This window comes from Cydia fagiglandana, chromosome 6 (genome assembly GCF_963556715.1).
Source record: "Cydia fagiglandana chromosome 6, ilCydFagi1.1, whole genome shotgun sequence".
Lineage (NCBI taxonomy): Eukaryota > Metazoa > Arthropoda > Insecta > Lepidoptera > Tortricidae > Cydia > Cydia fagiglandana.
The window spans coordinates 5,962,339-5,988,973 of record NC_085937.1 but is presented as its reverse complement, the minus strand read 5'-3'; the positions used below and the strand labels follow the sequence as shown (position 1 = coordinate 5,988,973).

At 37.1% G+C, this 26,635-nt stretch overlaps 1 protein-coding gene across 8 annotated transcripts in view; it reads left to right on the top strand.

Annotated features, from left to right (window-relative positions):
* Window positions 1–26,635, top strand: part of LOC134665038 (myelin transcription factor 1-like protein) — a 315,775-nt gene that overhangs the window by 245,133 nt on the left and 44,007 nt on the right. For 7 of the 8 annotated variants that reach the window (XM_063521813.1, XM_063521814.1, XM_063521815.1 and 4 more), the window contains exon 5: window positions 19,882–19,934. In XM_063521813.1, the coding sequence (XP_063377883.1) occupies window positions 19,882–19,934 (53 nt within the window). Of the gene's footprint in view, window positions 1–19,881; window positions 19,935–23,935; window positions 24,178–26,635 lie in introns of those variants that run through there. The other variant, XM_063521816.1, reaches the window with a different exon arrangement.

The following is a 26,635-nucleotide window of genomic DNA, read 5'->3' as shown; positions in this document are numbered from 1 at the left end:
GGAACGCCGCACGCTGTTGGTTTAGCCGAGATCATTCGATGCAAAAGTTTGATGTTGAGGACGAAGGAACTTGGATAAGCGAAGCCCTCTAAAAATGATTGATGCCATAGAGCGACAGGGCGCCGCGCCGCTGTACATTTTAAAACGAATAAACGTCGATTTTGAAATTTGAAAATTAGGATCATTAACGCTGTTTGGGGGCCAATTTAATACCTCCTTATTTCGATTTTAAATTTAAATGTCCTTTCTGTGTATGTACCTTAGTATTTTAAGGGGGTATTTATAATCGTACCTCAAAAAAATACGTATTTCGAAATATTCTGAATTACATTCTTTTTTTATAAAGCAGGAGCAGTTTTGCGGTACTGTTAGTTTTTTATGCTGCAATGATGAGGTTGGCCGATCGAAGTATTTAGCAGATGGCGCCAGCATAGCTTGCCCTGTCAATCCCTAGAATTGTGTCAAACTTTGTTTTTTAATGCCCTGGATGCCAGCTCTTTAAGCCAAATCTCATAGAAAAAGGGGCAAGCTATGATGGCGTCATCTATGCAAACCTTTGACAGTTGCCAACCCTATTAGTTTTTAGGTCAGGTTAGGTTATTATTTTTTGCTGATCGTTTAAATAGCATAATTTTTTAAAAAGGTTCATAAGTAATTTATCTTGGTACAATCATGGTCGATTTTTATCAGAATATTCAGAATTTATCGAGTATATCGAACATTGTATGCAACGATTCGATTTCTCGAACAAAAGCCCGCACGGCACCCAAGCAATTTCCTAACGTATTGGAAAATGAACAATTGTTTGTAGACATGTTATTACTGCGTTTAGCCTGCTAACAAGTGCGCGTTTGTTTCTACTGCATTGTTCTATACCGCTTTTAGAAAAGGTGTTTTCGTTCACAATTAATGTGGAGATACTTCGTTTTAGAATATGACGGGGGAGTCGGTGTAACAATTAGAGAAAGCGACCGGTAGCGATGGCACTATCGCGGCGACAATAGTCGGACTGCGCTCAATATCTTTATGCTCTTTGGTGGTGCCGATGCACGGTTGAATGCCTTCTTGGTACGTTTAAGGACGAATGTAGAGTTAAGAAACTGTTGTAAAGCACGGTTAGTATTGTTTTTAGAAATAGTACCTAATTTTCTACCTGACATAAAAATATGCTAAGACAAAGAAAAAATATCTTTACTAAATAGCATAACTATTAGGACGTGCAGTACATATGTGGAATGAGTTACCTCCAGAAGTATATATATCCTTTGCGCTTCATCATGGGGTTTTTCAAGAAGCGAATATATATTTCAAGGTTCTGACGGGTATAAGTGGCTCTGTCCATGGGCGACGGTGACCGCTTTCCATTAGGCGGCTCTTTTTAACTACCACATATTAAAAAATATGTAGCCAGTTTTCATGTGACCTAAATAAAATTTGTTCAGAAATATGTAGATCTGGTGTGAAGTAGGTATTTGTATAGTATACACCATGTTTGTGGTACGTACACCATTGGTATTTTAAATTTAGTTATTTTATCGATTAGTACGTAGGTATGAGTCAGGCAACAGCGTCAGATAGACTCCTGACTGAGCAACCTGATTGCCCGAAATAAATCAGTAGGCAAATACCTAAGTTAAAAATAATTCTACTTATTTAGTATTACTTATTATATTAGTGCTATATTCTAGCACGGTTGAAGCCCTCGTCGCCGGGCGCCGCATTGTGCGCGCTTCCTCCCACGCCGTGTTGAATGCAGCGTCTTTACACGCCAAGATAACGCCGCAATTGTTCAAATGCGACGTCAAATTTGCATACAACTCTATAAAAATAGAAATAAACATTTTAAAGTAACTATTGTATACTTATTAGAATACAAAAATTTGCTCCTATTTTACTGCGAGGAAATTGGGAATTACATTTGTATCAAGAAGCTATTACGTGACGTCGTCCCCTTCTTAACATATCATGCGTCTCGCCCGCGCCAATATATATACGGACAATTATGAGCGAAATGTACGACAACTGAATGATGTCAGTTAGATGTCAATTTGATATCAGCATACGTTCGAAATTGTCCTGATACTGATATACCGGGTGTGGCCTGTAACATAAGCAAATAATTAAAACATAGATTATACTCTTCAAACGGTGACACATTTGTTCAACAACTTTTAAAAATTATGAAGTATTTAGACTCGCTATTTTTCATACAAAATAAATATTATCTTCAATGGACGCCATCGCCACGGCATATCATTGTGATTGACGTTGCTTGTCAAGCCTTAAATAATAACAAAATTCGCAATACATTGCGTCTTGGAATAAACTTTAAAGTGTATTAAAAATCAAAACACAAGTTATTTTTAAAAGTCGCTGAACAAACGTTGGTCAATTACGAGGAGTACAGCCTACAGTTACATTTTTTGCTCATATTACAGGCCACACCCGGTATTCCCAATGTGCTACAACGTAGCACAAACGCAGCGCGTAGCGGCCGTAGCGTCTTACGGATGTGTAAGGTGGCGAAAGGTGTCTCCAGTTTTTCATAATTATGATGACTGATGATTTCGTATAAAGTGACCTTCGAAAAGCTTATGAGGAGCATGTTTAATTAGCGCGATTTAAATGCAATTCGCATTAGGTTTATGTTTTATTTTTTTGACAGTTTCACTATGACACTTGTCACTTGCCATTCAATTCAGAACCATCATCGTGTTAACCAATCGAGGTAATTAACAGTAACTCAATAATTAGATATCAACTAGTTCTCTTTTGCAGCGCAATTTGGGCAAGCAATGTCACTTTTACGTCAGATAAAATAAGATATCTATTAGATGTGAATTGGATCTCTAAGTCATATCCTGTGAAAATCGTTCAAGAGTATCTCCAGAATCCCGCAAATGTCAAATTTGACAAGTTAGATCTTAAACAAACCGTTATCGTATCTTGGTGATGTCTAAAAGATATCTAATAGATGTCTATTTCAAAATCCGAATCGGGCCCAATATCATCATAACTCCTGACAGAAGAACCTCAGCGTTGTCAACTTACTCGTAATTTACCGAAATGTAAACAAGGCTTATGCAAACACTACATTTACACACAACTAACTCTTGGCGCACAATCCCATTATAACAATCACCTTCCCGTTCATTACGCTCTAAGATACTAAATTTAAATTAACAGCCCCTTGTTAGCTGAACTACATCTGCACTCGAATGAATGCTCATTTCGTAAGCGAAAATCGGAATAGTGTCGCGTTGCTATGTTATTGTTGAGTCGTGAGGCACGCGATGTTCGACTTTATTGAAAGCAGGGGTCGTTAACATTGTCGTAAAATAAATATAAACTTATACTTAAATCATTTGTTTAATTTAAAATATACTCTGAGCGTACAATAAGTTGTCACTTTACCTGACATTGGCAAAATAGCTATTCTCCTTTATACCATAAAAAAGATAGGATTATAAGTTTAAATTGTCATAGAAAACTATCGATGGAATACTAGTCATTTGTATGAATTTCCATTTAAATACTCATATTAGTTAAAACGCAAAGTAAGACAATAAAATTTCATAGGTACCCTAAATCAACTTAACACCGCTCCGGCTCACTATTACTCAGCAAATAATTATTCCATTTGAACAAAAATAGCTAATTATATCTAATGGATTTTACAAAACGTTTATGAATAAAAACTAATTCGTTTTGCTTATCCACAAGCCGACATAGAAACCTACAGCATCAAACGGCACGCTAACCAAATTCCTAATACAACTGTAATTTAAAACGTCTCCCTATCTTAATACCTAGACAGAAACAGCCAATTTAGCCGTCGCCTCCGCCGTCTTTATCGTATCTTTAATGAACACTCATAAGCGTACAACACTACTTAACGTATTGTGTTGGTTAGACGCTGCCTAGCGCTGCGACTCCAAGTGCTTTGTGGGATTTGCGTTTTGTACTCGCGATCGTCAGCTGGTTCTTTAATTATTAACGATGTTCGAATATTTTAAATTCGAAAGTAACTCTGTCTGTCTGTCTATTACCTTTGCATGCTAAACTCTTGAACCGTTTAGATGAAAGGAATCAAGATAGTTTGAGTATAGTGATACTGTTAACTCAAACTCAAGATAGTTAGAGGTCCATGGAAGGATATAGGGTAGTTTTTATCAATCATGATCATCATTACACGCAGATAAAGTCGCGGACAGGGCTAGTATTCAAATACTTATATATAAATATATAATAGAAAACGAAATATTTAACACCCCACTAAACAGGTTTAGACGCATATCCATCCATAGACTGTAATTATGGCTGCGGTCTTCTTCCCAGTTTAACAGTTGGGCTGCTTCAGTTTGAAACGAGATGGAACCTATACCTACTTTGGATCTGACATTTCGATAACCGTAAATAATGAGCTTTCTTATTTCTTATCAGGATCACTAGCTAGTCAGTTCTCGTAAATAAATAAAAAATCTAGACACTCCAAGTGCCACACGTTTATTAAAAATACACCAACCTACATAATACAAAATTTTATTCCGACCGTAACGTGGCAACTTTATCTTCAGGCTTAAACTAACGAAAAAGGTTTGCTCCCCTTCGTACTAAAACAATGTAGGCCTAGCACGGGAAATGCTAATACGGGCCGTTCGGTACAAACTGATACTCGATTGTCGTTCATATAAAACACTCCGCGAGCGAGATCGCCCCATGAATAATAAAGAATTGCCGAACGCCGACGACTAGGCGACGAGAGCGATGACTCGTTGCGACGAACGGTGACAAATCTTCGATTTCGAGAAAAAAACGATTTAAACTAACACGAATTTCAATCATAATTTTAAAACTAACGCGGGACTTAATCGCGTAAAATTTACGTTCATTTAGGCCTGACGTTTCGAACGTGGTGAGTCTGCCTGTGACCACAAACGTAACGTCACGTTCGAAACGTAAGTTTTATGGTAACATTCCATTTCTGACTGCAGCTGCACTACTAGTACCCAGAGATGTGAAAAATACTTTATAAAAAGTATTTAAATACAAAATACAAATACTTCCTTGATAATACTATTTCAAATGCAAAATACAAAATAGTTTTTGAATTTGTATTTAAATACAAAATAGGAAATAGGTATTTTTAAAATACAAATACTTTGCGATAAAAGGTATTCTGAGTAGTGAATACCTAGTCTGAATTAAAAAGTATTACTCGGAATATCCGAGTTGAAAAGACTCTCTTTATTCTTTGAAATCAATCCTCTATCTAAAGTGCAAATTTCTAGTTGTTTGCTCATATTAACCGGTAGGATGTAGGTATGGATGATGGTTTTTAACGGCCAACTGTTAAAGCATTAATTTGTAATGTTTTACAGCTATTATAATGCCTCTCGTTAGTGTGATGAAAACGTCTCGTTTGTGTTTCACCAGGGCAAAAAGTTTGTTCTCCTCTCGTGCCTTGAAACCCTCGCAACACTCAAGATTCCACTTGCTACGCTTGTGGTCATGTGCGACGTTACTAAACAGCAGATTCAACAGTTCCATGTTAAAAGAATGAGAAAGTTGCCAGGATTGTAACTGTAACATCAGAAGAGATTGTAACTCCTACCTACATTACCTACCCACTATAAAGTATTTTGTATTTTGAAAATAGAAAATAGGTCCCAAAAACTATTTCAAATAAAATACAAAATAGTTTTCTTCAAAAGGTATTTAAATACAAAATACAAAATAGGTATTTTGCATTTTGTATTTGCATTTTAAATACAAGTATTTCAAATAAGTCACATCTCTGCTAGTACCTACTGAACGCGTCGCTGTCATTGTCAATTTCCATAGTAGTTAAAATGAACAGTAATGCAGCTGTCGTTGGAAATGGACTGTCACCTTTACGCAATTAAATCCCGTGTTATTTTTAAGATTATGGGAAATATATTCAACATAAATTCCTTAGGAAGAAGTGTATACTTGCGTGTGATATAAGTATTAATGGTAGGTAATTGGTTATTCGCCAACTACGAACATTAAAAATAACCCGTTTTGGCAGGCAAAAGTACCAAAATATGTTTTGTAAAATTAGTCTGTGGTTTGCAAGGGGACAACTATAAAAACTTGGAATTCATTCATGGGCACATCCATGCAATTTTCTCTGTAGCTTTGCTGTAAGTACACCATAAATAACATGACCGCAATATTTGTGATATAGGTTTTACCTTACATAGGTTAGGTATTTACATACTCACCTACTTTTGTTTGTTACTTAACGCATCATTCGTCGCAGTAGGTACTCCTTAAACCCCAAACAATTCTGAAAAATCGTCGCAAGCAGCCGGCACCCGAGTAAAAGGCGCCTATTCGCTGCACGTCCACTATAAAACATAACTCCGATTTTCATACAGACCCATGTTCTACGTTTCCATGTCAAACATCCCCTCACATAAAGTACCCCGGGTGGCAGTAAACCCGCGCCACTGTTAGCTTTATTGGGATTTTATGACTAAATCAACACTTGAAATCTATAAAAATGTAAAATCGTGACGCATTGCTGCAGTTTAGTCATTGATCGGCATATGTTTTATTTAATAGATTTATCTCAATGTTATTCATACATAACATGTATATACCGAGTGTGGCCTGTAACACGAGCAAATAATTAAAACATAGAATGTACTCCTCCAACGGTGACACTTTTGTTCTACAACTTTTAAAAATTATGGATTATTTAGGTTCCCTATTTTTCATACAAAATAAATATTATCTTCAATGGACGCCATCGCCACGCCATATTATACGATTGTGATTGACGTTGCTTGTCACGCCTGAAACAAAACAAAATTCGCAATACATTGCGTCTTAGAATAAACTTTAAAGTGTATTAAAAATCAAACCACAAGTTATTTTTAAAAGTCGCTGAACAAATGTTAGTCAGTATGAGGAGTACAGCCTACAGTTTAATTTTTTTCTCATATTACAGGCCACACCCGGTATGCGGTAATTAGTCATTGCGGTTAGATACACGTCCGCGCAATACAATTTGGAATAAAAATATAACAAATAGTTAAAAATATAACTGAACTAACTATGCCTATTCTTACTTCGAACCAAAATGTATATAAGCTGTGATTAAAAAAGAACTACATAGATAAACGACACGGTTTTTTTATTATTTCAGATTCGTAGCAATAACAGTTTTTTAATCTCTAAATCACATTAACAATATTCTAAAACAAAAAAAAACACGATGTTACTAACAATTTAATTACGGATCAAATACCTACACCGATAATAAAAACGTAACAAAACTAAATTAGACTCTAGTCTATTTTCATTCACGTAATTAGACACTATAATTGCCATCAAATCAAGTCAAATGCGTATAATTAATTGTCATGAAGACACGTAATGACGGTGATCACACGTGATTGTGTAAGTGGAGTCATGGAGGTGCGCTTCCGCGGGATTCGGGAGCCAGTCAGTGGAATACCGATTGACGTTAATGTGTGGGGAGATAGTGGCTTTAGAGCTACGAAAGTTGTGAAGGAAGCAATTAAACCATAATAATTATTTATACCGGGTGTGGCCTGTAATACGAGCAAAAATTTAAACTGTAGGCTGTACTCCTCATACTGACCAACATTTTGTTCAGCAACTTTTAAAAATAAATTGTGGTTTGATTTTTAATACACTTTAAAATTTATTCTAAGACGCAATGTATTGCGAATTTTGTTATCTTTAAGGCGTGACAAGCAACGTCAATCACAATGATATGGCGTGGCGATGGCGTCCATTGAAGATAATATTTATTTTGTTCAAGTTGATATTTTTTTTAAAGTTGTTGAACAAAAGTGTCACCGTTTGAGGAGTACAATCTATGTTTTAATGATTTGCTCATATTACAGGCCACACCCGGTATGTCATAATGTTAGAATTTTAGGTAGAATAGAGAATTATAGTACACTATCCCAGTTATGAACCAAGTTTGTTGTAGGTAATAATACATCAATTGTGCTTAAAAACCATTAAGCCTTCGAACAACAATGTTTGTTCAAACTTTAACTTTCACGACCTGACTGCATTTTCTTTTTGCGCTGTTTCTGCTCAAAATTAGTGGATTACGACCGATTTTGCATATGCTCTCTCGACTGCACGCTCGTTTCCCATCAATCCCATCATTTTCAGGTATCCATTTTGATTCGTGTACATTTAAATTACCTTACAACATTCTGTATAGCCAAGCTCCTCCAACCACACCATATGAGCATCTAATTACTCAGTCTAAACCACAATCGCATAAGGCTAGCTCACTACGTGTATGACGTTTACCCGCGACACACAATTACCCCTTAGCCCGATTACCGCAGGTGTCGAAACGGCTTTACATTAATGTTGATTGCTGTCAAGCTTACCTACTTGAATAGTGATTTCAATTTGTCAATTTATTCCTGCAATATTAGCTTACCTATTAGGTTTAGTTAAACGTCCACAACAAATTGTCAATATTTGTAATTTATTCTAAACAGAGACTTTTGATATATACAATTATATATACAGATAATATTCGTAAGGTATATTTAACTCACACAACTCGTATTCGTTAGGTATATTTTATGCAATGAAATGCTTTTTTGAGTTACCCGTTTTCATTGCCCTTGAGTATAGAAACTCGCCCGATTGCTAATAAAACAATATCACTTATAGAAGACGAATTGTACTAAATATTCTACTATCTATTACAAGTAGGGGAGACCGGGGTGAGTTGTGACAGAGGAGAGTTGAGACATCGTCGATTTTTTAGAATCTATTAACTAGAAACTAGGTCGCAATAGCGCGCGTTTGTTAGTTCAAGTTACGAGCTAACAAACGCACACTGTTGCGACCTAGTTTCTAGTTAATAGATTCCAAAAAATCGACGATGTTACAACTCTCCTCTGTCACAACTCACCTCGGTCTCCCCTACTAATACTTTATATTTCATAAGTTTATAACGAAATATATTATTTATACCTATAAACTGAATACTAACGCTTCAAACCGCAATCAGAATGCGACCTACACACTCGTGTACCCAAAATCTGTTTACCTCCTACATCCACAATTAGCTCCTTACAGATTAACGCACAGGTGTCGACACACCGCGCTTCATGCTCATTGCTTAACGTAGTGATTTGAATACGGCTTCAATAGGGATCAAGCAACAAACGGTTGATACTGACAATAATTGTAATTGCTACTAAATTATTGTGACGCAATATGTGTACTAATGTGAAGTATTTTGACGGAATGTCCCTACTTAGACAAGCTGACATTTTTTTGTTTGAGATCATAGATATTTGTCTATGGTTGGTACAAAAAGAGACATACTAATTAAATTAATATCTATATAGATAAAATATATCCATATAGGATGGATGTAACACTTCTTAGACTTAGTTTAATTTGTGATTTAAGGATTTTACTGTAACTGCTTGTTAATGCAATATTCTAAAAAAACAAGTTACTCATTAAAGTGCTTTATTAATATTAGTAGGGAATTCCCTCTCTGTACAATACTACCCCCTAAAATTATTCCTACAAATGGAAGATCGCAATTTCTAAAAGCAAATGCCTGTCTTCTAAGACACGCGATACGCGCACATGTACTACGTCGCGTCTCATGCAAATTTATGAGGCGGAGGCGATTTTTAATTACCGATGTGTCTGAGCATCTGTCTGCGACGGCTGTGACGGCCTAAGGCTGGCTGTGCACGTGGAGATTATGTTTTATGACTTTGTTAAGCCGACCACTGACTAAGAGTGACATTCCATTTCCAACTGCAACTGCAATACTGTTTATTTTACTAAGGAAACGCGTCGCTGTCATTGTCAATTTCCATAGAAAATGAACAGTATTGCAGCTGCAGTTGGAAATGGAATGTCACTTTAACAGTCCGCCGGACGATATCGGCCTGTCAGTTGTTCGGAACTGTCAAATTTTTGTTCTAACTGACAGGCCGATATCGTTCGGCGGCCTGTTAGTCAGTGGTCGGCTTTATACCGCGTCAAATGATTCTCCCTATGCTAGTTCATTTTTACATGGAGTAGCTATCAAGTAAAATTTTTGTAGACAATGTTTCGGGTTGTCGTTAAGACTGAGATTACTGTACAAATTACGAGTGTAAACTGAGTTACTACGCCTATTTTTGACGCGTCTATTGTCAAAGATTTGTGCTAAATACGTTACAGCACATAGCAGTAAGAAGCGCAACAGTAGACCGATTCAGATGTGACAACTAGTTACGGTTTGATCTTATTACGACCGTAAACATCGCTCACGATGCTCGGAGCATGCTAAATGAAGTCCGAACATGCGTGAGATGCGCGCCAAGGCGATCGTTAAAGGGGCACACTGATTAACAGTCCACCGGACGGTATCGGCCTGTCAGTTAGAACTAAATTTTGACAGTTCCGAACAACTGACAGGCCGATACCATCCGGCGGACTGTTAATCAGTGGGCCCCTTTAAGGTCGTTCAAAACTATAACAAGTTTTCTGAATCGGGATCCAGCACATTTCGAATACGCCGTGACAGTGTGCGTCGTACCTTAATTCCTTACCAGGTCGCTTGCAGGTGACAACGCGCGCCGGGGAGCGGTTAAGTGCGCATTTTACGGCTTTTATGCATATTTGATGGCGCCGCCATAATCTCTGCTCACCTGCCATGTGGGTTGCCGGCTTATGTTGAGGGTTTCTTACGCGCGGTCTAAGAAAATGTAGGAGGCTTGTATTAATTGTTTAATGAGAAATTTATACGCAAAATGATGCCTAAGCATAGTCAAGTAATTAACTAACAGTAAATGCAGTATTTCTGTACAAAATTTACATTTTTAATTGATGTTGAGTATTACAAGTGTCTAACAAAGATTTCCATCTGTATTATCTTTATTAATACAAATAGTAGGGTCAGTAAGGAACACAAATGTATGGAAGTGCATGCACTTTAGTCTCAGGCGATGCCGCTTGGCACGATTGTTCCTTAGGTCAAACAAAGTTGATCTGGCCCGGTAGCCAGGAGATCGTACCATGCAGACCCCCTAAGAAGGGGGGGGGGGGGAAGGGTCGGCTCCCCAGGTCCAATCTATGCTATATTCCTTCCTAGTCTTAGCAACTAGGGCAAGTTATACAGGGTGGAAAGGCACGACGATCCTTTCCGCAATAGGCGGATTGTTTAGCCTAAGCTCTATATTTTCTCCATAGAAACTATGTTAATATGGGCAACCGTTTCTAAATTATGGCCCTTTAAACATCCACGCAAAAAACTACTTTGTTCTAACCCTAACAGGTGACAGGGTCAATGAACTTACTTGTAAACAATCAGTATACGACAGGAAATTGTACTAATTTGTTGCCATCCAACTATTATTAGGTCTGCTTACAACACGGTAAGAAACGTTGCAGGATTTTCGCTTTCTTAGTGGTTCCACTTGTTCAATACTTGAATGAAGTAGTTATGTTATTCCTTAATATTAATAAATACTAACCACAACATTGTTTACAACGACAGTTCAAATTGTTACATTGACAACCACTCAAAAGTACGCAATCGTCTTATAAATATCTCTGGTTTCCTTGACTGATAAAAAGGTTTTAGTTTCTTAACACGTTTCACAAAATTATTTTCGAATAATTGGAAACTATTTAAAATAATAAAAAAATACAAGTAGGTTGTGTTTGAAGCACTAAATGAACTTGCAAAAATGAAATACAAATAAATCAAGAAATGAAATAAATCAAGAATAAATACTTCTTAAATACCTAACTAACAAACCTTCTGGCGTGGTAGGAAATAGACAATACGTCTGATGTTTGAAATTAAATTGTCATTGAACTTTACTTATCTAATGTCATATTCTTCAAATAAAAATGCCGTTGTTAGATGCTCGTGGTTATTTAAATTTGTGGGGCTATGTAAAAGATATGGTGTACCAAACGGAATGTGAAACTGCGGTCGAAATGAGACGTTAAAGGCTAATTGCTGCTTTTGACAATCTGCGGAGGAAAAATGACGAAGAGCATACAATATGTGCGCGGGCTCGGGTGCGGGCTGCGGCGTACATTATAAGTAGTTTCTGCTTTTACTTACCACTTAGATTACGTTCCCTCTGCATTGCCATGGCACATTACTTTTAAAAATGTTACTCTTGTGACTCTCTATATGTAGTTAAATCTGTAAGATCGATAAAATATTGCTTAAACTGCTTTTGTTCGTAACAAATCGACCTGTTTTATTTGTCATTTTAGTTTAGTTTGCGCAGCTGCCGCATGGCGCTAGATGTAATGTCAGGCGTAATGTACGGCCAAGATGAGTTTGACCTGATAATGTAACAGCTGTACTACGTAGTAAAACTATACATAGTAATTTATTGTAATGTATTCTTGACTAATTGCTATCTTTGTCTTTTGTATTCTTATTACTATCTTTGTCTTGTGTATGTATTAATTTTGTTGTTAATTCTCTTGTTATTCATGTTACCTGTCGTGATTGTTTCACCGGATGGTCTTATCGGAAGATCAGCGCTGGAAGTCGCCAGCAACATGCTGAGGTGAGACCATTTCGTGGCACTTTCTCTTTTTTATGTTTCTCTGTTTAGTATAAGTTTTTATTTTGTGTTTGTGCTTACGAATAAAATTATTTCTATTCTATTCTACTCTATTCTATAAGACACGGAGGTACATTTGAAAACCGTATGTAAAGAGAAGATAGTGTTAAATATTGTCAAAAAGTAATTATCTAAGGAAGTAATAAAATTGTTTGTAATATTTTTGCATTCATTTGATTTATGCGTCATTCATACATCATTGCGATTCTGTCAACGATCGGAAAAAAGCGGAAAGTCCCGAGCTTTCCCGACGAAGATCCTTAACCTAGCCGTCATGTGCACATGCTATAGGGTTATCACCACAGTTAAAAAGTAGAAAATTTGGTATTTTTATTTTTTACTCAATTAACGATTCTTACCATTACCAATCTGCTCTGTATCACTTAAACGACCTAATACTTCCGGGAAGGATCGTCGTGCCTTTCCACCCTGTATATCATTTTCGAATAAATGAGGGACGAGGAATTCATTTCTGAAATAATTATTATGCCTTTCCATACAAAAAAAATGATTTTTGTACAAAACATGAAAATGTTATGTCATTTTTTGTGACAATTTTGGATGTTACAATCACAGTGTGGCGATTTGCACTAAATAAAAAATTGGACGATGTAGCCCATGTATTCTTTATTCTGGAAAATATCACTTTATAGTAGGCATTCATACATTATTTTGTAATAAAAAAATAATTTATAGCGCGTGGCGGTAACAATTTCCATACAAATGGAACTATGCCCAAAATCAAAGATTAAAAATGTTTACTAAAACACTGAATTTGACATTTTAAAAGTTTAAATATAATGTTTTAATGATTTTTCCATGCGTTTTTGCCCTTTTTTGGTACAAATTTGTTGTTTTTCTTCCACACAAACTTTCTCCCCCCCATTTCCCCCCCTTAAGCGTTGATTTTATAAAATTTTATTTTATTTTAAACTTAAACCTGTCGCATTTATTTGATGTTGAAAATTTCAGCTTTATATCTTCAGGGGTTTTGATTGTATGATGTCTGGAAGTAAGCAGAGTTTTGTTAGATATTATAATGTATGGGATATTATGAAATAAAATGTCTTTAGCTCAAACACATGTAGATCCTAAACTACCGAACATTTAAACCTGAACGTTTGAACATCGATTAATTACAAAAGGAATAAGTTAGTTATAAAAACAAATTTAAAAATATCTACCCTTAAGGGGGGAAATGGGGGGGGGAAGTTTGTATGGAGAAAAATAAAAACAACAAATTTGTACCAAAAAAGGGCAAAAACGCATGGAAAAATTATTAAAACATAATATTTAAACTTTTAAAATGTCAAATTCAGTGTTTTAGTAAACATTTTTAATCTTTGACTTAGGGCATAGTTCCATTTGTATGGAAATCGTTACCGCCACGCGCTATAAATTATTATTTTTTTACAAAAAAATGTATGAATGCCTACTATAAAGTGATATTTTCCAGAATAAAGAATACATGGGCTACATCGTCCAATTTTTTATTTAGTGCAAATCGCCACACTGTGATTGTAACTTCCAAAATTGTCACAAAAAATGACATAATATTTTCATATTTTGTACAATTTTTTTTTTGTATGGCAAGGCATAATAATTATTTCAAAAATGAATTCCTCATCCCTAATTTATACGAAAATGATATATAACTCGCCCTAGTTGCTAAGACTAGGAAGGAATATCGCATAGATTGGACCTGGGGAGCCGACTCTTTCACCCCCCCTTTTTGGGGGGTCTGCATGGTACGATCTCCTATCTACCGGGCCAGATCAACTTTGTTTGACCTAAGAAACAATCATGCCAAGCGGCATCGCCTGAGACTAAAGTGCATGCTAAATGACTTTACTAAAAAAATTTAAGAAAAATAGCCAGTGCTACCTATGGTATAATATATTTTTCTCAAACATGCAATGAAATATTGATGTTATGTTCCTTATAATAGGCTGCGAAGTATGACGTTTCAGCACCTCTAGCACAACTGGCCGCGACAGGCGCGAGAAGTGACAGATCGGCGCGACTTGGCGGCTTGTCGCGTGTTGGCAGCACAACTCACGCGCGAGAGCCGCGACAAACTCGCGATCAGGTGTCACTGTCAGAAAATGACAACGATCGCGACTTTGAACTAAAATCCGTAGCACAACTGCCTATTTAGAGACAAAATAATCTCTCGTCTTTATGTCAATCCGCGAGTCGAAGTCTACGCGACTTTATAACGCGACTCGCTCTCGCGGGTGGTTTGCTTGTACTTTTTTAACTAAACTCATGATAATTATAACTTAAAAACAAGTTTCATATATTATGTAATAATATAATTTGTATAATTACTTATTGCCCTAAGGAATAAGGAAGTGTGGAACAATCACTAAATGCGCTTTACGCACTCTTATATCGATGATTATGCACGGTGATACCTACAAGTACCACAACACACCCATCATGTTTACAACTTTAATTTCAAACAGCTAGCTTGTAGGTACTCAATTAAGTAAATAGCTACATATGTATGATTTTTAAATTTCAATTCAGGTTCGTAAGTTTATAAAAGTAATCCTAAGACATCCTTACACAAAACTTTCATCAACCTAGCAACGGAGCCCGCTTGCTTGTACATAAACGAAGCCGATGAGGTGGGTAGGTACAAATGTTCAAAACAAACTATCCAACTTATTAAGTAAGCCTTAGTCTTAGTAGTAATATTTAGGATCACGGTTAGATGTCTAATTTCAACAATCTCTTACTATTTAGGTACCGTTTGGAACCTTCCTCGACTTCAACAAAACATACCTACATGTGGCCTGTGCCCGCAGCATCGTACTGTAACAGAATGATGTAATACGTGGCTATAACAGGATCATGTCCGGCTCAAAATCATGCTTTGTATGAAATAGGTATTATCAGTCATCACCCACTAAACCATTCCATCCCCTGCCAACACCATACCGTGACGTGACGTGACTGGACCGAGCCGACCAACAATATTTTGAAGGAGTTGTTACGCTCATGTCATAGTCTGCGTAGCATAGGTACGGTTATCATATGGTCTACCATATTGAAACTCCTCTAGATCATACCCGTGTTCTAGATGTTTCACTTCATGTTTGACAGGGCCTGATACGATCATGCTATGATACGTTGTTGTCAGCATTAGGTATGAAGTGGGCCTTGGGGAGCTAATCATGGCTTCTAGGAGTTCTAGGTACCTACCTACTTTATTTTTGTTTCTTTAGGTAAAAATACAGGAGAGAAAAAAATCAATATTTAAATTAATAGTATATTGCTTTGCCTTATATATTCTTGCAATATTCGACTTCTTATTATTAAACCTAATATATATTAACATCTAGAACCACAATAGAGAAATTGTAAGAATCTTCTTTATTACCCTTGAAAAGTATTGTCTCTCTTCCTTTTTCTTCGGCATGCGGCGTAGGACAATTAAATATCACCCTGGAAAGAAAATTGGTTTGTATTGTAAACAAAATAATAAAATATGGTCATGACTTCATCGAGGACTATGAAATAAGCTTTTCATATCAATTTGTCAAATCATAAACAGTTACACAGTACACACACATGCCATCCATTATTGGCACAAGAAAAACTATATGAAACTTATTTGAGAGTTACTGCGGCAGCTTAGATAGGTATGCCATAACCATTAGGGTTATTATTAATAGTGCACTTCCTCGGTGGTGTTCTTAAAGCTAAAGCGCTTCTCAGATCTTAGTTAATTTAGAAAAGGGGACAGCTCCGCGTTTGAGACCTACAAGCTTGCCTAGTGTGTTTCTTTTCCTGACTCTCCACTTCGGGTCCCGTTGGCACGTTCCTGTTAACAATATTTTCCTTTGGGTGCTAGGATATCAATCGTGTCTAGGAACTCTAGGATAATGCTGAACTTATTCTGAAAAAAAAAAACACTATTTACAACAGGAATATGAGAATAAAACCATTAATTATAGTTACTTACAAAAATATTTTATTTAAAAGGTTTATTAAACAGAAATTTTTAAACAATATATATTTTAAGGAATATTATCAAGATTAAGTATATAAGGCTCTATTACTTACATTTTTTTCATATTTTTCCCGTAATTAAATGTTGACAAAATTTGGAAGTTCCTTGACTTTGACAGGAAAAACTTAACCATCGACAAAAAACCAGATTTTTTACCACCAAAGAACGAATGATTTAGCGCATCCCTGGTTTCCGATTCAGTGTTGCCACTTGCAAATATCGATTTGTTTAGACTTTGATTTCGCCGGGTAACACTGATGAGTCGCGCCGCGACTTTGAGTTCTCTACGCGGCTGTTGCAGTCGCGGGTACAAGTTATGCTACGGAAATCGACAGATTTGACAGCCGCGGGAATGGCGACTCGAGTCGCGGTCTAAGTCGCGGATGCAAGATGTGCTAGAGGTGCAGGTTCGGCTAGGACAAGAGGTATTTAATGGAATTTCATACAAATCTTGCAGGCCTAGGCCGGCAAAGTCCTCTTTTTTAATTTCCATTTCACAGATATTTGTGACACAGCATCGTGGCATTCAGCCATAAAAAAAACTAGAGGAAGTATTTGCTTTATGGTTCGTAATGACACTCTGCCACTACGCTTATAAAAAAAAAACAAAAAACAATGTTTGCTACAATTTGCAGTTTTATTTGTATAAAATCAACATGAACTTAATAAATAATACATTATTAACCAAATTCTGTAATTTTAAATTATAAATTTAACTACTCAAATAAATGCATTTAAAATATTTCATCTAAACGTTAGCGGTAAAAAGGTCTACTCAAACAAGCGTAGTTATTTTTTTTTTAATTGTTATGGAGGCAAAGTTGAAAAATTTTCATTCTGTATTTCTGTTTTATTGGATTTATGGTGCGTTGTTGATTTTTTTACTTTAATATGAGTCCCGACAAAATAATGAAATTAATTTTAATTGTAATCGTAGGAGTTGGAATTGGCAGCGTAACCAGAATTGATTTTAAATAACTTGCTGCATCTGCCGCCAAGTCAAAGACGAAGTATCTATATGGTTGCTTATGGCAATTTTATTATTTTAGAATCTAAGAAAAATGGCTTACAGTTTATTAGAAACAGTTTCGTGGCATATTTTAAAGAAATGAAAGTAACTACAAAATCGTGAACACTGTGGAAATTATACTTATTTTCTCCATGCATAAAGCAACGATGTATGTGAAACATGATATCAACATGAAATACTATGTAAACTTATGTGGCGAAAACGACAGTCAGACGGATACAAGGCGAAAAAATCAAAGATACATGAAAATATACGGGTAGTAAAAATACACGACTCGTGTAAAACATACGCGTGATAAAGATATAGGTACGTGTTTAGTTATATTTTGGGTGTAGTTTACTTTTAGTTTTTTCTATAAATAAAACTTGGGTTTCGTGGATTTTTTATTTTATTTATTTCATTGCATGTTTGAGAAAAGCACTATACATACCTCGGCGGGAAATGGGGTTGCCCGCGCTCAGACCTATCCGGCCTCGCTTCGCTCGGCCGTCTATATGTCTTCGGCCGGCAACCCCTTTTGTCCCGGCCTCTGTAGTAATGTACTATTATTTAGGCTACTTACAATAGGTAGTTGAAATATTCCAAGTATTTGGTAATACACTGAATTACTGCTAAAATAATAAAGTTCGCATCAACTATTATTGACTTAATTAAACAGCTGATTTCAAAATTTCTCTATTTAAAGTATCTTCTTAATTAGTCGCAGTCCGAAATAGTACACAAAATAAACTAACGATCGTAAACCGAAACCGTTATCAAACTACCAAAAACATCGCTAAGTTAATTCAAATTCGGAATACTTAATGGAGCGCTTAACCGTCGTCGGTACGTAAGCCAATCGGAAAATAATAACGGGAATTACTGGTAAGAGCGTATCAATTACTGGCCGTAAGCAAACGGCATTACGTGTTCAATATTAAAATCAAATTTACGGAGCAGAGGAGCTTTGGTGACATGTGGACCCGTGGTACGGATAGCAGACGTAGCTCCTAAACCCCGTTTGACTTTTCATGTCGGCATGTGACTGCGTTTATTTTCTTTAACAAACAGTTGCGAGGCGTCCATATAACTAGTTTGAGACAATTTGAGCACCTTTTTTACAGGTCTCTAAAAAAATCTTTTTTTTAGTAACTTTGGTAGTTTTTTGAGCGGAATAAATAAAAAATCCCAAACAGGCAGATATATAAAATTAAATGAGTATATGTTTCTAAATGACATAACCTCCCTTCTCCCATTTAATATAAACCCGTTCCCTTGTAAACCTGAATATCTGATGTAATTTCTGTGCCAACGCTACCCGTAAGAACTCCGGTCGCGTAACATCAATTAAAATCGCATTTAGAGTCGTCCAGCACGTGATGCTACAATTTCCCGCGATCCGATACCGGCTCTAATACCACACTAATACCACTATTACACGACTGCGCTTTGTCCAAACAGCGCCTATTGAAACGTACGCCGTAATTACGATTACAACACGTTTAAAATCGAGTTTAACAATGTATTTGTAATTGTATTGACATTCGGTAGCTATTTGTTTCTGGCTTAAATATTTTTTAATAAAAAAATTGCCGTTTAACAGATTATAGAATTAGAATTATACTGATGATAAATTGATAATCTAATCATTGTTAACTGTGAAATTATATAATACAGATTAACCCTATATCTCTAAGTGTTTCCATTACTACCGGTTATTCTACATTCGGCACTCCCACCCATTGGTTTCCTGCGATCGTGAATTGGCGGTCAACCTTGTTTGCTTCCGCTTCCCATGCTATGGGGTTCAATACGTGCTCGCTGAAATCTGGTAATTGTCAGCTTTGTCCACGACCTTGGGTTTCCTGCTTTCCTTTGAAATTCGATGTCGCAAAACACTTTCACCAGCCAAAGCGATATTATGCGGCTCGTGAATTGATTTTTAAGCCTTCATATGAGGCCTAATTCGAGAGCGCTTAAAGTTTACTGTTATCTCATCTCATCATCTCCTACCACGCCTTTTTAACGAGTAACACAGTACAGTCAGCTTCCTAATATAATAAGTATCCACCTTACTACCCAGTACCCAGCTAGTATGTCGACGTGGGTAGTTAAATTGTGGCACTTCCTGTACTTTTTATTAATTTCACCTTTTTTCTTTTAATCCACGACAGATAAAGCTAATAACCAAAATGTTGTTTTTGTTTCAGAAACTGGAGGATGGGATAGTACACAAACGCTTTAGACCGTCCACTTCGCAAAAGTAAGTACTTCAAAACTGCCGCATAGAGGAGCTGTCCCTGACGCTGCAATAGTCAGTTTGATACTGTATTTTGAGGATAGAAAAGTCCAACCGATTTTACTTGCCTTATTTGAGTAAATAATTTTTACAAGTTCCTAAACACTTTTGCAACATAAACACTAAACTGAAATATTTTAGCTCAATGTGCATTTTTTAAGGTGAATTGTTTTCCAAAACATAAGACAAGTAAGATCAAGTTTACTGTGAAATTATTTGAATACATTTAAGTCTGAATACTTTTAATTAAACTTAATTAATAGGTACCAATCAAAGTGATTCCAAGATCGCATGTTCTTGATTTTCATCCACATTTACTTATGTTTATTGTAAATAGGCCCTCAAGAGCTTTCTACCAATATCGACTACGTCACCAAAATATTTCAATCCATTTTTTAAAGTTTTTCAGATATTTTAATGAGAATATCTTATAATGTATCGTAATACCTACTCATTATCTGTGTAGTTTTATACCTATACCATACTTGGAGGATTTTTATGGCATTTTTTTAAATATTAAAGAAAGGGTTTGTCAAATAAAATCTTTTGTAAACTAATTAGGAGTTTAATTAAAAAAAAACCTTAGAAACGCGTCTTCTTTTTGTCTCAATAAACTAACGAATTTAATTGGCCTTACCACAAAAAATTATAAAGTTATTTTACTTTAATAACTACGCTTCTTTTACAGTGGAAAATTTGTCAAATAAATAAAGGCTCTCTTTAGTCTTGTATGCCTAGAAGGATGCCGCATTTATATCGTTTTTGCTTCATCAACTAGGTAAGTTAATACAAGACGTACAATAGTAGAAATCCCATTCGACAATCCGCTAGTCACGAAGTCACAGCATCGTTACATTTGCGCCGCGGGCAATTAGCAACCTCCTGCAATTGTCGCACAATATTTACGCATTTATTTATGTGTCGCATAAATATGTGCGCGTGACGCGACTCGCGGCAATTATTGCGTGACTTATTGGCGAAGGAAGATAACACGTACGCCATTAACCAGCTTCAAATGACCCGCGAAGCTTCTGATCCGCCCCTTTTGAATTATACTTATGTTAGAAGGAAGAGGGATGAGGTAGGTCACGATGCTTTGGTGACAGCGTCACCGCTCGGAGCGGTGGCAGCTTTATCTACTTGACTCTTGGTCGTGACTTTCCGACTGAGATTTCGCTAATTACGCTGATTATGAGAATCGTGCCGCTATTTATCGATGGACCCTGGGGATTTGAGTAAGAAATGGGAATCGAAATTAGATACACAATGCATAGCTGGCATCAGTCTTTTTTTGGGTTGACAACAATAGCTGTATTATTGTGTATAGGTACTCTAAGAATTAGTTAAATTTTTAAAGATCTAAAAGCTACGTTAATTGATTTTTTTTTAGAGTTAGACCAAGAAAAGTCTGCAGCGGATTAGATAGCCCACGCAGTGCAAGTGTTATTTATAAGTCATGATTTTATAGAAGTTTGACGTTTAAAATAACACTTGCACTGCGTGGGCTATCAAATCCGCTGAAGACTTTTCTTGGTCCGACTCTAGTACAATTTCTCTATAACATATTAGAAACTATAAACGCAACATTTCTAGTTAATGCTGTTAGTGGTTTAGGTTTTAAGTTGTCAGTTAGTCAGTGCTTACGTATGCATTTCTACATCCAGACTACATCCTCGTTCACAAGTTACCCGCCGCGGGCCAACTGCGTCTACTTTGATCACGAGAATATGTTGCTCTTGCACTTAATATATCACCATTTCCTTTTACCGACATTCGGAAATCATATTCCTGGAAATATGTACCTTTATGTATGCTTAAATATGCTACGAACGGGCGAATGACATTTTGGCAGCTTAACAAGTAAAGTTTATATCACCTATTATACGCGTGCCTCTGTCACAATTAAGACAAATTACATACAAACAAACATATATACCTACAGCTACATATTTTAAGTCAATCGGATAAAATTACCATGTCCAGTATTTCGTGAATACAACAACAATCGTTATTTGTTAAACTTAGCGTTTCAAAACAGACAAGCATCTTCATTTTCAAAACATAACAACAGTACTAATTAAATAATATTATTATATGCTGTCGCTGTAGCCCTCTACTGATTTTCGCACTGCTTAATACTTAAGTTGAACTGTAGACAACGAACCCAGTAACTAGACTAACCTTAGTATCCAGTGTAGTTACCACCGAGGTTATGTATTTAAAAAGATCCCATACTTGCGAGAACAAGACCACTTAGACCACGAGACTATATGACTAATTTGAACCATTGAATGCGAAAATGTCAAAATTAAATTACATGTGATTAATAAAGCATAATCGCGCAGGCGGAAAATGGCTCAACACCTGTCCAATGATTATACAAATTAGTAAAGAAAGAGTTACCTAACTTCAGCATGCCTGCGCCTCGGGTTAGGCGAGGCGACAATAACAAAAAAGTTTGAGCAAACTCGACGAAAATTAATCTCACTATAACACCAAAAAGTTAGTTCCGACCTCGACGAGCTACAAACACCAAATGAAGACACTTAACCCGCGAAGTTTGATCCAATAAAACAAACTTCCGAACAAACGAATGCATTAAAGTCAACCCGCAAACCTGATCCAATCGTAATATCGCACTGGCAGACATCGAAAGTTAGTATGCATTGACTTTGAAAAGTCGTCCAAAACTAAGTTGGGTTATGTTTATGAAACTATTCGGGTGCGGGGGTGTGCCGATACACATGCAAGAACTCGCGCCCAACTCGAGGCATAGTTCGCTAAGTGGAACAGCTGTAAAACAAAGTAGCGAAGGGTCTAGGAACTTGGTGTGTGCGAGTTCGCGCGGCCACGTGTCCGCGACTCGCGCTCGCGGACCCTCGGCCTCGCCTCAACTTTGACAGTTTAATTCGGGAGCCGGCCGACGACCGCCATCGATTCTTAAAACAAGTTTAACTAGCATTAACTAGAGCATGGCGGCGGGATGATAACGGAGCGCCTACCCCGCCCGCGCCCCCTCCGCGTGCAGATAAACTTTTAAAATGACTTTGGAAGCTTTTGAGCTTTTAATCGGTAAAGTTGTACAGACAGACAGTTCGGGCACAATCCTTGAACCGCTTGCGCCGGCGACGGCGGCCGCAAAACTTTGTTTTACAGGACTACTTTTCTTCTTGTTTCAAGGTTGGACTCTTAAAACAAACTCCGGTTCGACGGAGTTCGTGAACTCGGGCGCCAACAATTTACAAATTTCTCTCTTTCATAACAACTAACTGCCGCTCGGCGCCGGCGAAAGTTGTCCTGCGTAGATCTTAATCGCATTGTCTGTTGCGCTGGCGCGCCAGCTGATTGTGACGACACACTTCCCAACTTTTGCTTTACGACTCGTGCCGACTGGCCACTACGTGCGTGAGCACAAACAGATCCCCAAACAACCTAAGGTGTCTGCAGTCTATTAGTGAGTAATCGCATAGGTGACGAAGGGTCTGTAAACAGCCCTCGGACTCGACGCGTTTATTCAATTTATTTAAGTGACATTGATAGCATCGACTGCGGCCAAAAAACTCGTCTGCCAAATTTGACGGCGCGTCCCCTCAGTGTTTTCTTTTTTCGTTCACGCCTCACCTGTCATAGGCTTTTGGTAAAAACATTCATTGGTGTTTAATTTACAATCGCTTGCTTTTGCAGACGAAAAGTAAACAGTAAACACTGTCCACAGAATGTTAGTCCAGAAAATGTTGGCACGAAATTTCGTGTAAGAGAATACCTGCATAGGCTTTATGTATTGCCAAATAGATTGTAACATAAGCTGCAGTATTGGATATTGCGCGTAAATTTTACGTAACTAGAAATAAATAGGTTGCGGGTGGGGCGGGCCGGAGTGGGCGAGGCTTGCGCGCGCAGCGCCCCCGCGCGCCCGCGGCCTCGCCCGCGCCCCGGCACTCGACTAGTCCACAAATCGCCGCGGCCCTCGCTCCTCGCACTCGCTACGAGGCTACGTGCGCTACGAGCCGCAACCACAAACTTTTACCACGCGCTACGCGGTGCTACGAAGGCGCAGGCCTTCGACATGCAAAAGTCTGTAACGCACTACTAATGTGCCTTCAGTGCAGTGAATAAACTTTTTTTAGTGACGTAGTGTTCCGTAAACTTTAGTGTGTGATGTGGGCCCGTGTTTTATAGCGATGTCGGCTCTCGTCCGACCAGTCTGGTAAGTCCCAGATATTTTCCCGCTACCCGTCAACTATTTTCTTCGACCAAGGCGAATAGTTGAGCGCGTTTGTTGTTTCAAATTGCGTCGTTAGTGTATTGTTTTTTGCGGTTTCAAAAACGGTTTGTTATTTCAGCGTTGCGTCCTACGGTGAAAAACTGAAGAAGTGTCAAGATATAAAATAATGAAATCGTTTGCGCACAAATCCCACGCTCGTAAAACCATTTCACGAAATGCTTTCAATCTGTTTTGATGTGAAAATTAAGGTGATTAACCTGGTTAATTTATTCGTATTTGATGTTTAATTAGGGGTTAAATATGGATTAGCTGGGCGTACTCGTATTTGCCGTTCGCGGTTGATTATTCCTCCCCGGCTCGCGTTGCGGCGCGTAATCGAATGACTCGCGACATTACGCGAATGCGGAATACGTAATTGATTGACATGATTCTACTACAAGCAGTTAATATAGCCCTCAGTAACCTCTATGTATATGTTTTACGGTTAAGATTCTCAGGCGTGTTTTTGTTTACTTTCATAAATCGACATGCTTGTACTTAGGTACCTATTGTAACTCTTTTACTAACTCAAGTCTCTTGCATGCCGGCGTAATAATATTTATATTAAAAATTTGTCTTAAGTATCTGTTCCTAGTTTAGAATGACAGATTCAGAAAGTCGACCGCTATTTTAATATTTTTTTAATTGGCCTGACCGATTATTTAATATTTTGTTTCCGTTATTATCAAAAAAGAAATTTTTTAATAAATAAACCATTAAACCTTTATGTAAAAATCAACAGATCCATACCTTATTTTTTAGTTTAGTAAACATCGAAATATATTTATTGCACGCGGTATAAGTGGAGTCTTGTAGGTATAGGTAGTAAGATATTTTTATATCTTCATATTTTTTTTTTTTTTTTATTATGCATGGGTTTACTCATGGCCACAGACTAGCCGAGGCGTAGACGTGGCCTACGATGGAGCGAGCTCGCCCAGAAGGTGCCTGTTCACTCTTGATTTGAAGGTTGCCGGGTTATAAGAGCACGGAAATATAGACGCCGGCAAGGAATTCCATTCATATGCTTTCCTTTTAGTGACTGCGAATATTTTATTCCTATAAAAATAAATAACAAATGTTAACGCGAGAAAAATGTCTCAGACATTCTAGATATGTATGTAATAAAATTACTGACCTGCCTTGGCATCATTTTAAACTTGAAAAGGCTTTTTATCAACCACTTAACGAAAAGTATAGGTTAAAAGTGTTCTCATATTCAGCAAGTTTGAATTTATCGCGGTAAACATAATCAGCAAAAACCTTAAGAATCCCATCTCATCGAACCTACTTACAAATGTACACACAAATTGATATAAACATCAAACAGTAACCTCAAAGTAACCCTCAGCGTCAGGTGTCGGAGTGTTCGAGCGTGCCCATCTTGATAAGGAGCAAATTGTTTCAGCTGAACCCGCTTATCTGATCGGCTGTGAGCGTAATTGTGGTATATTTTACACTTACGGTAGCTTAATGCTTTAATGGGAGAAAATACCGGCTTTGCCTTTGGGCGGCGTATGGAAGCTTAGATTTATGGTTATTTGAACGGAGACGACGATCATTAATAAACAGTTATTTTTGTAGACTTAAAACATGTTTCTCTTCTCTGTCTTCAAACATGGTTATTTTATTTTTAATGGTATTTGCTGTTTTACTGAGATAATCTACTAAATAGAACTCTAAGCATATTTGTAAAAAGGATTGTTTAGACATATTTCTTTCCATTCATACTGAGTAAATATGATAAAAACTGTATATGAAATAACTGTATATGAAATAACTGTATTAGTTGGTACTTTTAATACGGAGGTGTAAAAAAAGCTACTTTCTTTTTTGCTGAACCAAAGAGTTTCATAATTGTTTCATCATCATCATCATCATCTCAGCTCACTGCTGAACATAGGCCTCCCCCTTGGACCTCCATACGTGCCGGATTGGGGGTGAATGCCATAATCGCCACGCTTGGCAGGCGGGTTGGCGATCGCAGTCGAGTACACCGAATTTAAGGGACGCTACTGCCCGTCCACCGGTGGTTTTGGACGTAGTTAAGGACATACCCGGGTCCATAATTGTTTAAATTTTGTAAATTCACATAACGTTTAAATTTATAAAATCAATTGTTTACACATATTTAGAGCTATAAATCTACAAACAGAAAATTATAAGCCCGGTATCATTTTTATAAATAGGTACTAGTACAGTGGGCATCTCAGATACGTATATACTTATTCATTGCCTTTTACCACATCTTTTAAATTTTTTATTGTATGACTATAATTAATTCGAGAATTATACAACAACATTAAGCATTTTTTGCCCCTAGGGCTGCGTTTTCACTAGGTGCGACCAGGTCTGCATAGTTTCAATTAAACATTTTAAGACATATACATTAAAAAATATA